Source organism: Sciurus carolinensis, chromosome 2 (assembly GCF_902686445.1).
Source record: "Sciurus carolinensis chromosome 2, mSciCar1.2, whole genome shotgun sequence".
Classification (NCBI taxonomy): Eukaryota; Metazoa; Chordata; class Mammalia; order Rodentia; family Sciuridae; genus Sciurus; species Sciurus carolinensis.
In genome coordinates this window covers 26,614,113-26,631,182 of record NC_062214.1, presented here as the reverse complement: position 1 = coordinate 26,631,182, position 17,070 = coordinate 26,614,113, and the positions used below count along the sequence as shown (strand labels likewise).

The window sequence follows — 17,070 nt, the reverse complement described above, 5'->3', positions numbered from 1 at the left end:
CCAGGGCTTACTAAGTCGCTCACCAGAAATGGGGACACCCTCAACAGGGGGCTGGCCCCTGCCTCCCTGTAGGCCCCTTGAGGGTCACCCATCCAAGCATCCCTCATTCTTTCTTTTGGCAACGATTCGAGCAGCTGTTTGGTGCCAGGTTTTGGAGATCCAGCAGCGGGCGGATGAGCAGGAGTCGAGCACTCCGAGAAGGCTCTGGATGTGTCTTCTGAAGCTTGGGGTGTTCGCCAAGGTGGACGCAAAGTCCACTTCTGACCTGGAGGATTCCTGGGGTGGGGGGCCTGAGGGCAGGCTGGTGCCTGGGTCAGTGGGGGAAGGGTAGTTCTGCACCCCCTCCTAGAGTTCTGGGGCCCTGTTGTTCCGGGGGTTCAAGTGTTGATGCAGGGAGGTGACAGGAGGCTGGGAGCTGTGGAGGTGGAGTGGCACAGGTGACTGCACCCCCAGATGGGCTGTGAGCCTCTCTGAGGGTTCAGGGGAGGCTCTCGCCAGTGATACATACCTTCAGCCCACTGGAGACCCAGCTTCAAAACGGAACCCCCCTCCCCAAATCCGAAACTCCAGTAGGAGTGGCTTTTGTCCCTGCTCCTCCCCACCCACCACACTGGAGGAGCTAGGGTCCAGGAGAGGACGGGGGGACCTCTGGGAACCGGATGTGCATTGGAAAGTTTATACTTGCCTGACCTGTGTTTGAAATCAAAGGGACCCAGGAGCTATGGGCTGAATCCTAGGTGTTGAGACCTAGAGGAACTGGACAGGGCTCAGCTGGATGAGAAGGAAACGCTCCATGTTTGTACCCGAACTGAACCTTCACACATTAAACCATTTGTTTCATAGACAGCACAGTGTTGTGTGTGTGCCAGGCCCTCTTCGTCTCTACATCTTCCATACATCTAAACCTCATGACCTCACCTCCCTTTTACAGATAGAAGGCTCTGACACAGGTGGGTTAAGTGAATTGCCAAGGGTCACACACCTGATGAACGTCAGTCAAGACTCAAATCTACTACTATGCTATCATGTAGCTTATCAAATATAGTAACACGCAGGCTTGTGGCAGATCTGGGCTGTGGCTGCCACTCTGAGGCCTGTGGTTTGTCTGAATTAGGAAGCTCTGTGCCGGGTACTGACAGGCAGGCCCACAGCCCACCTAGAGCCCTGGAGTCTCATGTGGGCAGAATCTGAGTCAGGTCCACCCTGACCTCTGTTGTACAGATAGGAAAGCCGCAGGGGACGGGAGCCTGCAGCTGCCATAGCCCAGCCTCCTGCTCACCTACCCGTCCTGGCCTCCACACCTGAATTTACATCCTGGGAACAAGAAGGCTGAAGGGTGTAACTGCTCCTGTGGTTCTATCCGAAAAGGAGGAGGAGGGAAAGCTGTGAACTGGAGGCACAACTAGGCACAGGTCCCCTCCTCTGGGGGATGTCTGCCTGTCACCGGAGCAGGCCATCTTTGATTGGGGTAGTGGACAGTTTGGCTTAACCTGGTTCAAAGCCTGCTCCAGCTATGAAGCTGGATAGAGGGTGCTGACCAGGGTGCTGAACCAGATGGCACTTTCCTAACAGCCTAGCTGAGGAAGAGGGAGGCGGAAGGGAAGGGGACCCTTCTATTTCTGTCACTCGGGAACTCTATAACTATTTTGGTCAGTGTTTCCTGGGAAGTTCTTGGATTTGAAGCTAGGATTTCTCTGGTCTCTGTGGCCCTGTGAAAATCACTCTTCATCAGCTCTGCACTTGCTTTATCGCCTGTTCATGAACAAAAGTAGCTTCCATCTCACTAAACTGGGAAGGCCAAGGTGAGCACTACCTGAGGCCAGGTGACAGGACCTGCAAAGAGCCCACGCCCAGCCCTGGGGCCCAGGGAAGCACTCAGGAGCTCTCCCTCAAGGAGGCTTCCTGGATCCATTTCCTCCCCTGTGGCCCTGAGGTCATGCTGGGTGGTTTTGGGTGCTCCTTTCTAACCCAGGGGCTCTGGGCCCTGTGGCCATAGGTAGCAGTCCTTGGGAACATGAGGAACACTTTGTGGACAGGACCAATTTCAGAGTCTAGGTTCTCCTGGGGATTACGCAGCACCTTTCCCTCCTGGGCTTTCCAGCTTCTGGAATGGGTTTGCCCAAGGACCCTGTCTTTTTCTGGCCAGGTTGTGAGCTCTGGGCATGGGGGAAAGCACTGGCGTTAGAATCAGGCTGACCAGATGTGCACCCCTCGGGGTATGCCTCTAGGAAGGCTGCTGACCGTGTCCACCTTGAGTCTGTGGAGAGCACGACATGAGATGAGAAACCTAGTGCAGCCCATCAACACCTGCTTCCTGCACCGGGGGACGCCCAAGCTTGCTCTCTTCCCCTCGACCCCATTTTACCTCTCCATTTGACCTCAGTATTCATAGCAGCTGGCACCCACTGAGCACCCCAATGCCTGCTCAGAAGACACATTTGGTGGGACCCTGCACCAACTCTGCAGGGAAGGGCAATAGTGGTGATTCTGCAGATGAGGAGACTGCACATTGGCAAAGGGGGTTCTGAGAGTCACACCCACACCTGCCTGATTCTGAGCCCCTTACCTGGCCTTGAGCAAATCATCAGACCTTTCCAAACCCTCTTTTTCTGGTCTAGAAATGGGAATATCTCATTGTGATTATGATTCAGAGATACAATACATGCTATCTTACAAAGATGCCTGGATATTTAAAGACATACTTGAAACACATTGGAGTGACCTGCAGGAGTAAGGGAATGAGTGGACACTGGGGTTAATCGCATGCATCAATCATTATGTGCCATCAACCATGATGACTGAATGACTCAATTCTTTGCATGTGATATCCAGAGGAAGGAAAAGAATGAAGTTTGTACACTTGAGCTTCTTAAACTTTAGTGTGCATATGAATCACACGGAGAACTTGTTAAAATGCAGACCCCCATTCAGCAAGTCTTGGGTGGGGCCCGAGATGATGCACTTCTAACAAGTTCTAAGCACATGCGGCTGCTGCTGCTGAGGAGTAAGGATGTAGACAGGCTTCCGGTCTGAGTCCTCAAACTTGCATGATCACAAGATGATTTGTAAAGAGACAGATTTGAAGGCCCTCCTTTGGTGGTGTGGCCTAGGGCTCAGGATGTAAGTGTACTTAGAACCAATGTCTCAGAAGACAGGCTTGGGCAAGCTGGGCTGTCGTCCCCATTTTTGTCATGGTCCATGCCGCAGATGATCACAGGAGACTGGCTCACCAGACATTTGTCCCAGTTCACTTTCCTGATGGAGAGGTGAGAAGAGTTGCAGGGACATGAGAGCTGAAATAGGTTCCAACAATCAGATGCACTCATTCAATTGAGTCTTGAACTTGGAACTGAGTGGAGCGGGGCTGAGGTAGTAAGAGGAAGGCTACCCACTTTCTGGTGCAGATCTAGGCGGGTGCTGTGTGGCTCTGGAGTCCCTACTCTCAGATCAAGGCAATGACGATGTGATCCTGTTCTCTGGTCTCAACCTTTTGGGTTAAAAAGCCGAAGTGCTTACTGAGCTAAAGCCCAGGACTAACTCTGAGCGGGAGCTCCAGCTCCCTGGTCCCGCGAGCCCGTCACACTGTGACTCTCACAGCACTCGCCTTACGCGGCTTATCTGTAACAAAACCATTCACATGGCCAGCCAGGGCCCTGTAGACCGTGGGTCAGCCGGCGTCCTCAAGCAGGGGTGGGGCCTTGCTGGCACCTCTCGCCAGCACTGCTGCCAGCAGGGTGCTCACACTTCCTGTCATTGCAGCATCTGTTGTGAGTCACCAAGGCCTCGCCACCCTTCCCTGCCCTCCGTCCTCACTGTTTGCCGCTCTTGCCTTCTGACCCACCCTCAGAGCCACGGCCAGCCGTGGAGTGACTTGGGGAGTGCCTTGTGGTGTCCCAAGGGCAAACAAAGCCTGGGGGTGGGCTGCCTGCCTGCAAGTCTCTGCTTTGGAGCAAAAAAGTTGAAGTGACCTACAAGCTCACAAGTCTGATGGCACAGGAGGCTGGGGATACACGGGGGAGTCCCTCCTCTCCTTGATCGTGGCACCTGTCTTTACTGGAACTGTGCCAAAGTGGACAAGATCAGGGCAGAGTATGAACTGCTCCAGATTCTAATTTCCACCTGGAAAGAGAAGCATGGATCAGTAACAAACTGTCATTAAAGACAACAGAAAGGGAGGCTGGGACTTCCTGCCCATTTCCCAAATGTGCCAACAGTTGCTGGCCCTCTGTACAGGGAGACAGTCTCCACTTTGAACTTATACACTGTCAGGGTTGAGGCCTTAATAAACTCATGACTTTCAGTGGAGGATGAGGCTCGGGCCTGAGCCCATGAACACAAGGAGAAACACAGCCAGCTCCAGGAATGGGGAAAGAGATAAACCAAGGAAGAGAAGGGATGTGGGCTGGTGCACCTGGAATAGTATTAATGGCCTGTGGCACTTGAGCACCAAAGCAAGTGATTTAAAACCAGACCTTTATCATGGGGTGAACTATGAAATCTCAAAGCAAAAGTGATGCTGTGAATCACTAGATCTGAAAAGATCACAGGAACTTCCCTAGAGAAGGACCCGTCCTGTGTCATATCCATCCTGGAACCATCCCCAAAGTCAAATCCAACTCCTGACTCACCAGCTACGGTCATCCCAGGTGGCTGTTACCAAAGCCATGGTTTACCCCCCAGGGTGAGTAGCTTTGGGTCCTGGCTTGCTTGGCCTAGGTAAAAACTTTCCATTTAAAAAAACTTTGAAGATAAAACCACAGCAAGATATAACTAGACACCCATCAGGATGGCTACAAGCAAGTCGATGAAGAATAGCAAGTGTTGGCGGGGATGTGGAGAAACCGGATCCCTTGCCCATTCGTGGTGGGAATGTGAAATACTCGGCAGGGTCTCAGGAAGAGACCTTAAATACAGCACTCTTAAATACAGTGCTACCAGGTGATCCAGCAAGCCCACTCCTTGAGATATGCCTGAATGAACTAAAAACGCCTGCCCACGCAAAACTGTACACTAATGTTCATAGCAGCGGTATTTGTAATAGCCAAAAAGTAGAAGCAACCCAACTTCAAATAGACAAAATGTGAGATATCTTTTTATAATGGAGTCTTACTCAGTCATAAAGGAATGAAGTTCTGATACCAACACAACATGAATGGGTCTTGAAAACACTATGCTAAGTCAAAGCCAGACACAAAGGCCACATAGGTTGAGTGACTCTATTTATGAGAACTGTCCAGAATAGGCGAATCTTTAGAGACAGAAGATAGGCTAGTGGTTGACTGGGACTGGGAGGGAGGAAATGGAGTGACTGCTCAAGGTTATAGGGTTTGGGGGTGATGGTGGTGAATATATTCATATTCAGGAATTAGATATGGTGATGGACACAACACTGTGAATATACAACCCACTTACCTTTGAAAGGGTAAACTGTGGGTATGTGAATTCTCAATAAAGCTGTTACTTAAAAAAAAAAGAGGAACAGGTTATTAAGTGCTGATGTTTATTGTTCAGGTTCCAATTTGGGGGGTTCTGTAAAACACACACCAAAACATTTCCACTTGCTGCTTGTTGGTTACTCATGGTCAGAAGAGTGGCCCAGACCAGAATAAGCACCAACGGCTTGACAAGGAAGTTCCTCTAGGTCCCATTCACTTCCCCCACATAATGTCTAGAACACCATCTGTGTCCCTCAGGATCCTTGATGCAAGGAGATCCACACAAAATGGCCGATTCTGCAGATGAGTCACTAATTTTCTCTTTTCAAAAAACAGATAATGTATACTACTATCCTTTTTGACTTTTTGCTATAAGAAAATCTAAGTGACAAATTTTTTGTTTTAAATTTATCTTTTCCTTCAGGGCCCTAAAAGTTATCTATCTTCCCTAATTCTGTCTGATGTTCCTTTAAATGCTTCTCTCAATAATAGTTTGTTGTTGTTGCCATTGTAGTTCTTTCTTTTTTCGTTTTTTGGTACCAGGGATTGAACCCAGGGACACTTAATCACTGAGACCCATCCCCAGACTTTTTTTGTATTAGACACAGGGTCTCACTAAGTTGCTGAGGCTGGCTTTGAACTCACGATTCTCCTGCCTTGGCCTCCCAAGCCACTGGGATTCCAGGCGTGCGCCACATGCCCAGTGCTATGGTAGTTTTACGCAAACTACCCCAAGTCCCTTGGTTGCAGGTATGGTCCAATTCCAGAACAAAAATGAACACTCCAGTCTGCCAGCCCTAAGGAGGGTTACACGTAACGATGATGGTTATGTCTTTGCCTGACACCTGGTCTTTCTTCACAGCAGAGATGTTTCAGGGTGGCTGGCTCTCTGCCTCTGGGGTCTCTTACTACATCGGTTGTGACATGGGGCTTGCCAGAAATGCCAGGGCGCCTGCTTTTGATAGCCTGCCCACCCAGTTCTGTTTACCCTGACCATTCCGGGCTGAGCAAACAGACAGGCAATCTTAGCCACAGAAGCCAGCCTAGCTGGCACCTCAGAAAGCTGCTGCCTACAGGGCAATGACATGTCCTAACTGAGGAAAGCGACATGCATGTTGAAATACTGGCTGCAGGGAAGGTGCACAGGGCCTCGGCCTCGCCCCTGGGCTGTGGTCTCTCCACTGCAATACAGGGCTCAGCACCGCCGGAACCTGACAGGCCTGGGTTTCCAGAGGCTGGGGCTCCCTGCCTCCCAAAGTTCAAGGCCACATTTGGATGAAGCCCATTCGCCAATGCTCTTGTCTGGGTCCCCAGACAAGACTAAACAGACTCCACACAAACCTTGACCTTTTACTCTTTTTCTTTGGCCAGGTTCCTAGGGGACGTAGCCATTCAAGGAAAGAGGCATCAGAGTATTTTAAAGCAGGAAAGGCATCCCAATTTCATAGGGGAGCACAAGGCCCTAAAAGAAGGGACTTCCTTAGGATCACTCAGTAAGTTATAGGGCAAAATGAGAGAGATTAAATTCTGTTTATTCCTCTGCTTATAGGCCACTGCTGCCCAGGCACGGGCGATCCAGAGGGTTGGCCCAGAACAGGAACAGCTGGGACACTTTGCTCTTGTCAGAATGATGCAGTCTGTACACAACGTGCCTGTCCTTGTGAAAGTCATCCTTGTGACCTGTGGGAATTCCAGTCACTCGCTGCCATCCATGCAGCTAGACTCATCTCAGTAATGTCAGGAGCAACAGTAACTCATGAAAGGGAAGTGTCTGAGAGGAATGGGTCCAGGTGGGAAGAGCCGTTCAGTCCTACAGTCTAAATTCTCACAACTGGAAGGAGCTATGCATTAGTGTAAAAAGAAAGTGGGAGACTGGCAACACGAATTCTGTATTGACATTTGGTTCTCAATAATAACATCCGAAATGCATTCTGTTCTTATAGCATTGGGTGGAGGGTGTATGTTGCCGGAGTCTCTCTGGTGGTGAGAGACACACACTGATTTCTCTTTGGGACCTATGTGCAGCCAGGTGGAGGGCTGCTGTACCTTGGCTCTGATAAGGGACGGGGAGGCAATCCCAGCCAGCCTGCAAACACATGGGCAGAGTCCCTTGCCCCCAGCCCGCGAGAACACGGTTGCTGACGGGGCCGGCGGTGGCAGCTCCAGGAGGGTGGAGGGGAGGCTGGGAGGTTACATTCTTGAGGCCTTCACAGGTACATGTCATCGAAGCCCGGCGGGGGGAGATGGTCTGGGTTGGGTCTGGAATGGAAAGAGGGGCTGGTGAGTTAGAGCGAGGGAGGGGCCGAGGCTGACGCAGGCCTGACCTGCACGCTCTCTCTCCAGAGCGACCGACCAGCGGCTGGCGGAGTGTAAGAGCACGCACTTCACAGCCAGCAGCCTGGACTTCCACCCTGGCTCTTCTACTCTGGCTACGTTAACTGACCCCTGGGTCCCCTTCTCCTGTCTGTGAAGTGTGCATAGTACTCTCCACCCGGGGCTGCTGCCACCGCAGCCAGTGAGCTCCCACTGCGCTCAACTTTCAGTAAGGGTTCGTCCCTCCTGTACCTCTTGAGACTCCCTGGAGGGAGGCTGAGGGAAGGGAGGCACAGAGGTACAGGGAACTCCCGGCAGGCTCCGGGAAGGCAGCGGCAGGGGCCTGGAGGAGAGCGCAGGCTCTTGGCAGCAGCAGTGGGGGTGGTGGCAGCTCTGCTGGTGTCAGGTGTCAGACACCTTCACCTGCAATGCGGAGCTGGGCGGAGCTGCTGTCAGGTCCTATTTCTCAGCACACCTGGGCGAATACTCACCCAGACGGGCTGGTCCCAATGGGCCCGAAGGGGTCAAAGCGAGCTCCTGGGGGCACCGCGCCTGGAGGAAGACGGTTTGGGAGGCCTGAAGATGGGTCAATAAGTGCTCTTGGGAAGCCAGATCTCAGGGGGTCCACAACCATGCCACCTCTCCGACACCTGAGGCAAGAATGGATGAGGATGACTGGGGGTCCACTCCAGGTGTCCAAGGGGCACATGGCAGCCAGCAGGAAGCAGGCAAGAGCAAGCCACAAAGAGCACGCGCGAGGGGCTTGTGACAGTACAGGGAGACATGAAGGCCCGCCACGCCTCAAAACTGAGGTCCCAGCCAAGTCCTATACCCAAGTCCCCCGGGGTGGGGCATTTTGATCAAGAACAGGAGCGAGAACCGGCAGGGCCAATCAGGACTGTCCGCCACGGGCTCCGTAAGGCGTTCCCTGAGCTCTAAGGACTCATGGTAGCATCAAGACAATTCGTGATTCCAGGTTTTCTGCTGTCCCTGAGGAGCCACGGGGCAGTCTCTCCTTGTCTGTGGGCTGCCCAAGTCTGGCTCCTGACAGCATCTGTCCTCATGCAGTTGTGCAAACATGACCTCATGGACTCAGCTAGGACGAGCCGATGCTCCTCACGTCCCGAGGTCACATCTGAGTGGCAGTGCAGAGTTAAATGATCTCCCTACTCTCTACAATGAGATGACAGAGATGGAGTTACCTCTCTGCAGTTAGGGTCAGTCTCAACCATCCTGAGGACGGAGCCTTGCTGAGGCTGTGCTAACTGCTGGGTGCGGGCAACTCACCAGATCTAATGGGGCGCAGGACGTCCTTTATCCAGTGACAAGCCGTCTCCACAGCCTGGAGCGCTAAGCTCTGGGCCCCACCGTGTGCTGCAACCCACCCCTGATAAATCCCGTGTGTCCCTGCATCCCAGGGAAGGCTACTGCCCTCTGCCCAGGTACGGGACAGAGGAAGGGCAGAGGAGCTGCCTTCTGGCTTGCTCTCCTGCGCGGCTCTGGGTGTGTAGGGCACAGCGAGTGGCAGTGACTTCTCGGCTGCTCAGCAGCCACTGCCTCCTTCACCCCTGAGGAAGAGACTGACGGAAAGTTCTAAAATTAGAAGATAAGCTGGGGCTCAAAGCCACAGGAGCAGGTTACGCTGCTGCCACCTCCCCAGCAGTACTCACCCAAAAGGGTCCAGGTCTTCTCCCCCGACAGCAAATGGGCCCAGGGGATCACACCTGAAGCAAACAAGGGACAATTAGCGCAAGTCCCAGATCCGCCAGTACCTGGGCTCCCTCAGGCCTGACCCGAGGCCTATGGGGTCGTAAGTGCATTCCTAGCCACGGGACAGGGGAGATCCCTGCACGAGACCACTACGCAAGAGATATTCCAAAGTGGCTCCTGGCACAGATGGACAGACAGTATTAGGAGGCAATTAGGTGTGAAGAGCTGATCAGCTGACCCCAGGGAGGACCCCAGTTCTTTTTCTTTTTCTTTGGTTATACTGGGGATTGAACCCAAGGGTGCTGTGCCACTGAGCTACATCCCCAAACTTTGTATTTTTTATTTTTTGCAGGGTGCCAGGGACTGAACTCAGGGGCACTCGACCACGGAGACACACCCCCAGCCCTGTTTGTATTTTATTTAGAGACAGGGTCTCGCTGAGCTGCTTACTGCCTGGGTGTTGCTGAGCCTGGCTTTGAACTCGCGATTCTCTTGCGTCAGCCTCCCAGGCCGCTGGGATGACGGGCATGCGTCACCGTGCACAGCCCAACCTTTTTATTTTGAGACTGGGTCTCAGTAAGTTGCCCAGGCTGACCTTGAACTTGAGAAATCCTCTCACCTCAGCCTCCCAAACAACTGTGATTATAAGCACACACTGTCACACCCAGTTATCATCTTAGTTCTGTGTAAAGATAAAAACATTAACAGTGGTAACCTCCAGATAAACTATTTTATCCACACTTTCCTCAAGTTTTAAAACTTTGCATAAAGAACCAAGAACTTTTATATCAGAAAAATATCGCTCTTAAAACCAAACACTAAAATTGCAAAGCTAAGACCGAAAAGCTTCCCAGGTGGATTGAGATGGCAGTGTGGGGTCACCCAGACTAGAACAGTATTTCTCAGCCTTCTCTTCATTATGGCTCTTGCATGAGTTTTAGCTCCACTGTATGCTGTGTGTCCATTTATGCGCTGTAGCCCACTGGATGACCACAGACCACAAACCTTTGCAATCTTTCAGGTTCTCCCGTCTCCCTGCAAGACCCAATTTCTCCTTTCATTGAGGATGCGTAACAATGTGGGGCATAAATGAGTGGATGCTTTCTCTGAGCAATCCTGCAGTATCTCTAACATAAACACACAAAGTGTAATCTGTTTTTCCCAAGTCTTATATATCGTCATATTCTTTGATCTGATAATTTTACACCAAGGTATCCATCTTGAAGAAGGAATTTGGCACTCATATTAAGATGTATCCATGAAGACTTCAATGAGGGAAACTGGGATTGGCCTAAACGGGGACCAGCTAGGTACATCCCTATGTGCAGCCATGGAAACAACAGAAACAATGTTCTCAGAATGCTTTAAAAATGTGCAGAAGATGCTTATGTTCTAGGGCTGTGTGTGGGGAGGGGTTTATTAAGAGCCCAGGGGAACGACTGAGAAAAGAGTGTGGGGGGTGTTGGGGGGTGTGGATGGAGGAGGTGTGAATAAAACTAGAAAGGAGCATGCTGCAAGTGCGACCAGTGACAGTCACTCTGGGGTGGCGAGGTTCTTCTTTGTATTTCCCATAAAGGAAATGGAGATGGATGTAATAAAACAAAAAAGATTCTGTATTTTAAAGTGTGTGCTTTGGAATCTGCTCGGAACTCTGGTGAGCAATACAAACGTCTCGCTGCTGGAGCAGGGGTGGGTTCCTGCCAGCACAGGACAGCTTACGAAGAGCAGCTGATCTGAGCTCACCAGTGAGAGCCATCAACAGGAGAACGAGGAGGGAATCCAAAATAAGTGCTCCTCCAGTCAGTTCCACCCAATGGGCTGGAAAAAGTATCGGCGGGACAAAGTCAGGGTCCCAAGGGAATTCCTCCTGACCTCGGTTACCGCTCCCCAGCCAGGGCTCATGAAGCCAGCAGCTGTGGCTTCTGGTGGCCTCCAGCATCTGGCTTCTCTGGAGACAGGCCAGGTGGTGCCTGAGGGCAGCAAGCATCCTACCTAACTCCACCAAGTGCCCCTACACAGCAGCAGACACAGGGGCTTCTGGTGGTCGTTAAAATACCCGGGAGTAAAGGCTCCGATTGTTCCTGAGATATGAAGCCATTTTTACTTTTCCCTCTGGACCACAGAGACTGAAAAATGAAGAACCAGAACAATGCCGGCTTGGAAGGCAGCTACAAGGCCCACCCTAACCACTGCGCACTCCACATTGTCAGAGCATTCTGTTCACAATGGTCTCGCTGCAACACACGCACTCTGGGAACTCACTATGCGCATGCTTAGAACCCATTTGAAACACAAGGCGCAGAGCCTCCCTCTTCCTCTCCACAGCTCTTGTGGCCAAATCTTGGTCCTAGATGTGCCTAATGAGGCCCTAGGGATTTAAAATTTCTCTTTCTTTTTTTAAAATATGGTCCTTGAACTTAATCCCTGGTTCCTTCATCTGGTAATCAGCTGAAGGACTGAGGAAACTAACCACTGAGGAAAACTGCATGGCAGGGCCCACCGGGGCAGGATGTTCGGCTGCCAAAGTGGCCCCTCCAAGAGACTGGATGGAGGGCCATCTTGAAGACAGAGATTCCCTCCCAAGAAGCAGCCCTTTTATATCAGAAGAACAAGCCTTCCTGGGCATGGAAGTCCAGCTGCCATCCCTCTAATGGCTGAGGTGGCTAGGGAGCTGGAAAGACCCAGGGACCAGGAGCCAGAGGCATGTTCTGGACTTTGGTTTTATGATACTCCAGCTGGCTGGCAGCAGCCTGTCGAAAAGCTCCGCGTCTCGGTCTTTCAAATGTAAAGGCTAACAGCACACAGGGGACGCCATGACAGCAATGTAGCTTCTGGTTGGCAGGAGAGGCCGAAAAGAAGGGACTAACAGCAGTCGCTGCCGTTTACTGCAGGCTCGCCTGTGTCAGACATTGTGTTAATTTTTTAAAATTTAGTTTCTGAAAAAGATGGACTTTTCAGGTTTAGTTTTTCGAATAGGTAATGCATTCCCCAGTTTCAAAATTCACGAATGAAAAGGAGGATACAAAGGTTCATAATTTTGGGTCAGATGTTTTGGAACTCAGAATTTTTCATTATATTTTGGAAATATATTTTGGCAATACAAGCATATTTTGTGTAATGCTTCCAAGAAGGGCCCTATAACCAATATGCTAATATTTATGCAAAACTGATGAATATTCTCATTTAAGTAGGATGAATGAAGATATATAGAGCTTCGCACCACTTCGGGTTTTGCCCTCAGTAAGTTTTGATACCAAGCGAAACAAGCTTCTGGTTTTCAGTTCTTTTGATTTCAGAATTGTGGACAAGAGATTATAAATCTGTAATAGTCAAAATCCTCTCTCCTGTTCTTGTCCCCAAGACCACCCAGACAACAGCATCAGTTTCTGGTACATTCTTCCAAAGACACTCTGCATATATGTGCAACTATGTATCGCTCCTACTTTTTAAACAAATCAAAGTGCTGATTTCCCTACATGCATTGCTCCATCTTTAGAACGGCCATGACTAGGCCTGCTTTCTTCCTAGGCCTGCTTTCTTCCGTATTTTACAGACGAGGCTGGGAGGGGCCAGGCTTCTCCCACAGGCCATAGACACTAGTAAATGGCAGACAGGATTCAACCTAGACCTGTCCACCTTGAAAGTCCACTGTCTTTTAATCCGGTGTGTTGAAATTAGTTACCATTAATGTGATTGTTATTATGTTTAGATTTACATCTACCATTTTATGATTGGTTTTCCAATTGTTCCCTTTATATTTTCCCATTTCTTCTTTCTTGTTATTATTCAATTTTAATCTATTTTTGACAATTTCCTTTTGTGCAGTTTTTTGGTGGTTGCTCAGGAATATTACAATGTACATAACATTTTACCATTTCAAGTGGAATTGAGACCACATACATGGTCTCCACTTAACATCTTTATGTGAATCGTCACATACTATATTTCTTTGAAAACCCCATCATAGAATATCATTAATTTTTGCTTTCGACTATAAAACACATCTTAGGGAACTCAAGAGAACAGTCTATTATATTACCCAGATATTTTCCATTTCTATTGCTCTTCCGTTATTTCTGATGTCCCATGTTTCCATCTAGTATCACTTCTATCTCAAGAATTTCCCTTTATGATTCTTTTTGAGAAGATCTAATTCTCATTTTCCTTTCACTGAGACAATCGCAATATTCTTCAGAAATGAAGGTGAACTCTTCACTGGACATATTCTTTTTTCTCGACACTAAGAGAACTTAGTTTCTGAACTTAGTTTCTAAACACTTTTCTCATCACTTTTTCTAATCTCCATGGTTTCCGATGAGAAAGTAATAATCAAATTCTTATTTCCTGAGTGATACACTGTTTTTCTCTAGTTGTGTTCAAGGCATTTGCCTATACTTTTCGGCAGTCTATGGTATGTTTAGGCATGGACTTCTTCAGGTTAATCCCACTTTTGATTTGCCAAGCTTTCAGATCATCGGTTGATTTTCTTTGCTAGATGGAGGTTGCCAGCCACTATCTTCTTTATATGTTTCTTGGATAATGACTTTCTCCACCCCTTCCAGGACTCTAATGGCCCTAAAGTGAGACCTTTATAATTGTCCCATAGATTCCCAAGACTTTGTTTTTAAATCTTTTCTCTCTGTTGTTCAGTTAGGTAGTTTTTACTGATCTATCTTTAAATTAATAAACTTAAGTGAAATCAATTCATCTAACAGGTAGTAATTTTGCTGTACTTTTCAGTTCTAAAATGCCCATTTCATTCTTCTTTACATCTTCTATTTGCTTTTGACTATAAAACACATCTTAGGGAACTCAAGAGAACACTCTATTACATTACCCAGATATTTTCCATTTCTATTGCTGAGACTTCCTATCATTTCATTCATTTCAAGGCTATTTACCTTCACTTCTTGTAGTATTTTTACAATAGTTGCTTTAAAGTCTTTGTCAAATAATTCTAACACCTGTGTCATCTTGGTATTGGCATCTGTTGACTATCTTTTTGTGAGCTGAAATATTCTTGGTTCTTTTATGCCCAGTAATTTTGGACTTTATCCCAGACATGTTGAACATTTTGCTATGAGACTGAGTGAGAATCTTGTATTTTTATTTTAGCAGGCAATTAACCCAGCTGGGTTTGGGCTCCAGCTCTGGTTTCACTGTCAGGTCTGTTTTTAAAGCCTGTGGTACTACCAAGATCTGCACCATACACGTGCTGTCGAGGGCCAGTCTGAAACCTGGTGGTGGCTCTCCTGTGGTTCTGGCCTTGCAGTGTCTGATATACTGTTTTAGGATCAATCCATTTATGTACAGTTTGCAAGCAAGGCCAGGAGTTCTTTGTGAGTTCCTTCTCCTCTGTTGTCTTTTAGTACTTTTCCAGGGGGATTTCAAAAACTTTTTTAAATGTGATCAATACAAAGTCCCCACCCCCTTGTTAGAACCACCCAGTGGCTTCCCACTGCCCGACCTTGGCCCCAAGGCTCCATGCACCCTGGCCTATGCTGACACCACCATGGTCTCTCCTGCTCTCCACCCCACTGGTGTACTACGCTCCAGTCATGTGGACTTTCTCTTCATTCTTCAAAACACTAAAGCTACAATCACCTCTTCTGAAATTGGTGATACACATGCCAGAAGGAGGAAATGCTAAGGGTGACTCCTGCTCCAATGCTCATGAGCTGCTCTGCTTTGGGCAAGCTGACCAACCTCTCGTGCTGTTTCTTTTCTATGAACTGAGGATGCTGACAGTAGCTGCCTCGTTCTCTTATTATGAGGATTCAAAGAGGCTATGTTTACTTTACACTTAACATAACTCTTGGAACACAGCAGGACTCAACTAATACTAATCATGTTAGCATGGTAACGTCAGAATCTTGTTGGGAATCCTTCAGAGAAAAAAACCTGAGGGTCCCAACCAGGTCATTTTTCAAAACATTCTGATGGATCCCAAGGATCACCCAAGGATCAACTCCAGCTCCTCAGCACACACTGCCCTTGTGATTTGGTCCTCGTGCTTACTTGCCTCTTCTCCTCACGTGCTGGCACAGGGATCCCCCCACTGACACACAAGATGATTACACGGCTCCACTGGTACCCACTGTTTCCTTGGCCATGAAAGTCAATTGCCCCCAATGTCATAACATTTTTTTATAGGTCTTTTAAAGTGTGGCTTGGCATCATCTCTGTGAAGTCTTTCCTTCTATCCTGACTAATTGCTTCAGGCTAATTGCTCTTCTCTGAATTTCAGCACGTCTCAGATACATTTCTGTTACTGTTTTAAAAAAGACTTATGATCTGGACCAAAAAAGGCAATTAGCCCTAATCTAATGGAAACTCCTTGAAGGTTGGGCCACACCTCATTGGACATTCCAGTGCCTAGGGACCCATGAGGGACACTTAAACAAACTGACTTGGGGATAAGGAAAAGCAAAGGCCTTAGTTAGCCTCAAGTTCCAATCCTGGCTTCTCTATGATCCCAGAAGCTGTGAGGTCTCCAAGGCCTAGTCTTTTCTTCTATAAAATACAGATAATACTATCTATTTCTCTAAAAGAAAATGTTTATTAGAGTACCCTGCCTGCTACAACATGAAGCATTCAAGAAGTAGTATTGATATTCTACTGTTATAACACAATTTTTGCTTCTTATTGATTGTGATGAAGTTACTTACTATATAGGAACCTCAGATTCCTTAAGTATAAAATGGGGATAGCACTTACTGATCTGATGGAGGAGTTGGAAGATTAAATGAGAACATGTGGATGAAATTCCCAGCATGTTATCTAGAATAGGTAGCATTCAATAATTAAACATGACATACAGAAATACTATTGAAATAACTTTGGTGTCCATGGGGAAAAACCACAAGGTTCAAGATTATTTGAGGAAAACAAAGAGCATAAAATTTAGGGATAAGGAATAATAGTTTCACAATTAATAAAAAATGAAAATTATTCAGGTGGTATAGGCAGAGGGTATTCTTTTCAAAATATGCTACCGAATGAAATGGCTATCAATATGGAAAACTATGAAATTCACACTGCACATAAAAATTTATTCTAAGTGGACTGAAGATCTAAATATAAAAGGTAAAATGATAAAGGTTCTCAAAGAAAATATGAGATTTCTTAAATAGACCAAAAAATTACCAACAATAAAGGGAAAGACTGATAAGCTAGATTCTATTAAAAATTAAGAATGTTTTAATAAAAAAAATCCACCATGAACAGAGTAAGGCAAGCTAGAGAGGGGAGGAAGATTCACAATATAAATATCTAGCAAAATCCAGAATAGATAAGGAATGTCTACAAGCCACAAAATGCCAGGTGAACCAACAGGAAAAATGGACAAAAGATTTGACTTGTGTCCTCACAAAAGAAGAAATCCAAATGGCTAGCACTCCTGAAAACAAATAAACAAAGAAGAAATCCAAATGGCTAGCACTGCTGAAAACAAACAAACAAAAACTTCAAAAAAAGGCCTCTGTACACAGAGTCAAAACTACTTTATCTTAGCAGCTTTTTGCTTTCTCAGCTGCGTTGCCATCTGCCCTGAGGGTGAGCGGCCAAGGCCTCCGCATGAACCGGAGCAGTGGCGCCACCTCGTGGCCACGTG

The 17,070-nt window shown here is 48.0% G+C and overlaps 1 protein-coding gene across 1 annotated transcript in view; it reads right to left on the bottom strand.

Moving 5' to 3' along the window:
* Positions 1 to 6,949: 6,949 nt before the first annotated feature.
* Psmf1 (proteasome inhibitor subunit 1) overlaps positions 6,950 to 17,070 on the bottom strand; it is a 29,789-nt gene continuing 19,668 nt past the window's right edge. Inside the window, exons 5-7 of the mRNA XM_047541069.1 lie at positions 9,419 to 9,472; positions 8,240 to 8,398; positions 6,950 to 7,694 (exon numbers count right to left, since the gene is read on the bottom strand). Of these exons, the coding sequence (XP_047397025.1) occupies positions 7,643 to 7,694; positions 8,240 to 8,398; positions 9,419 to 9,472 (265 nt within the window). The 3' untranslated portion in view covers positions 6,950 to 7,642. The remainder of the gene's footprint in view (positions 7,695 to 8,239; positions 8,399 to 9,418; positions 9,473 to 17,070) is intronic.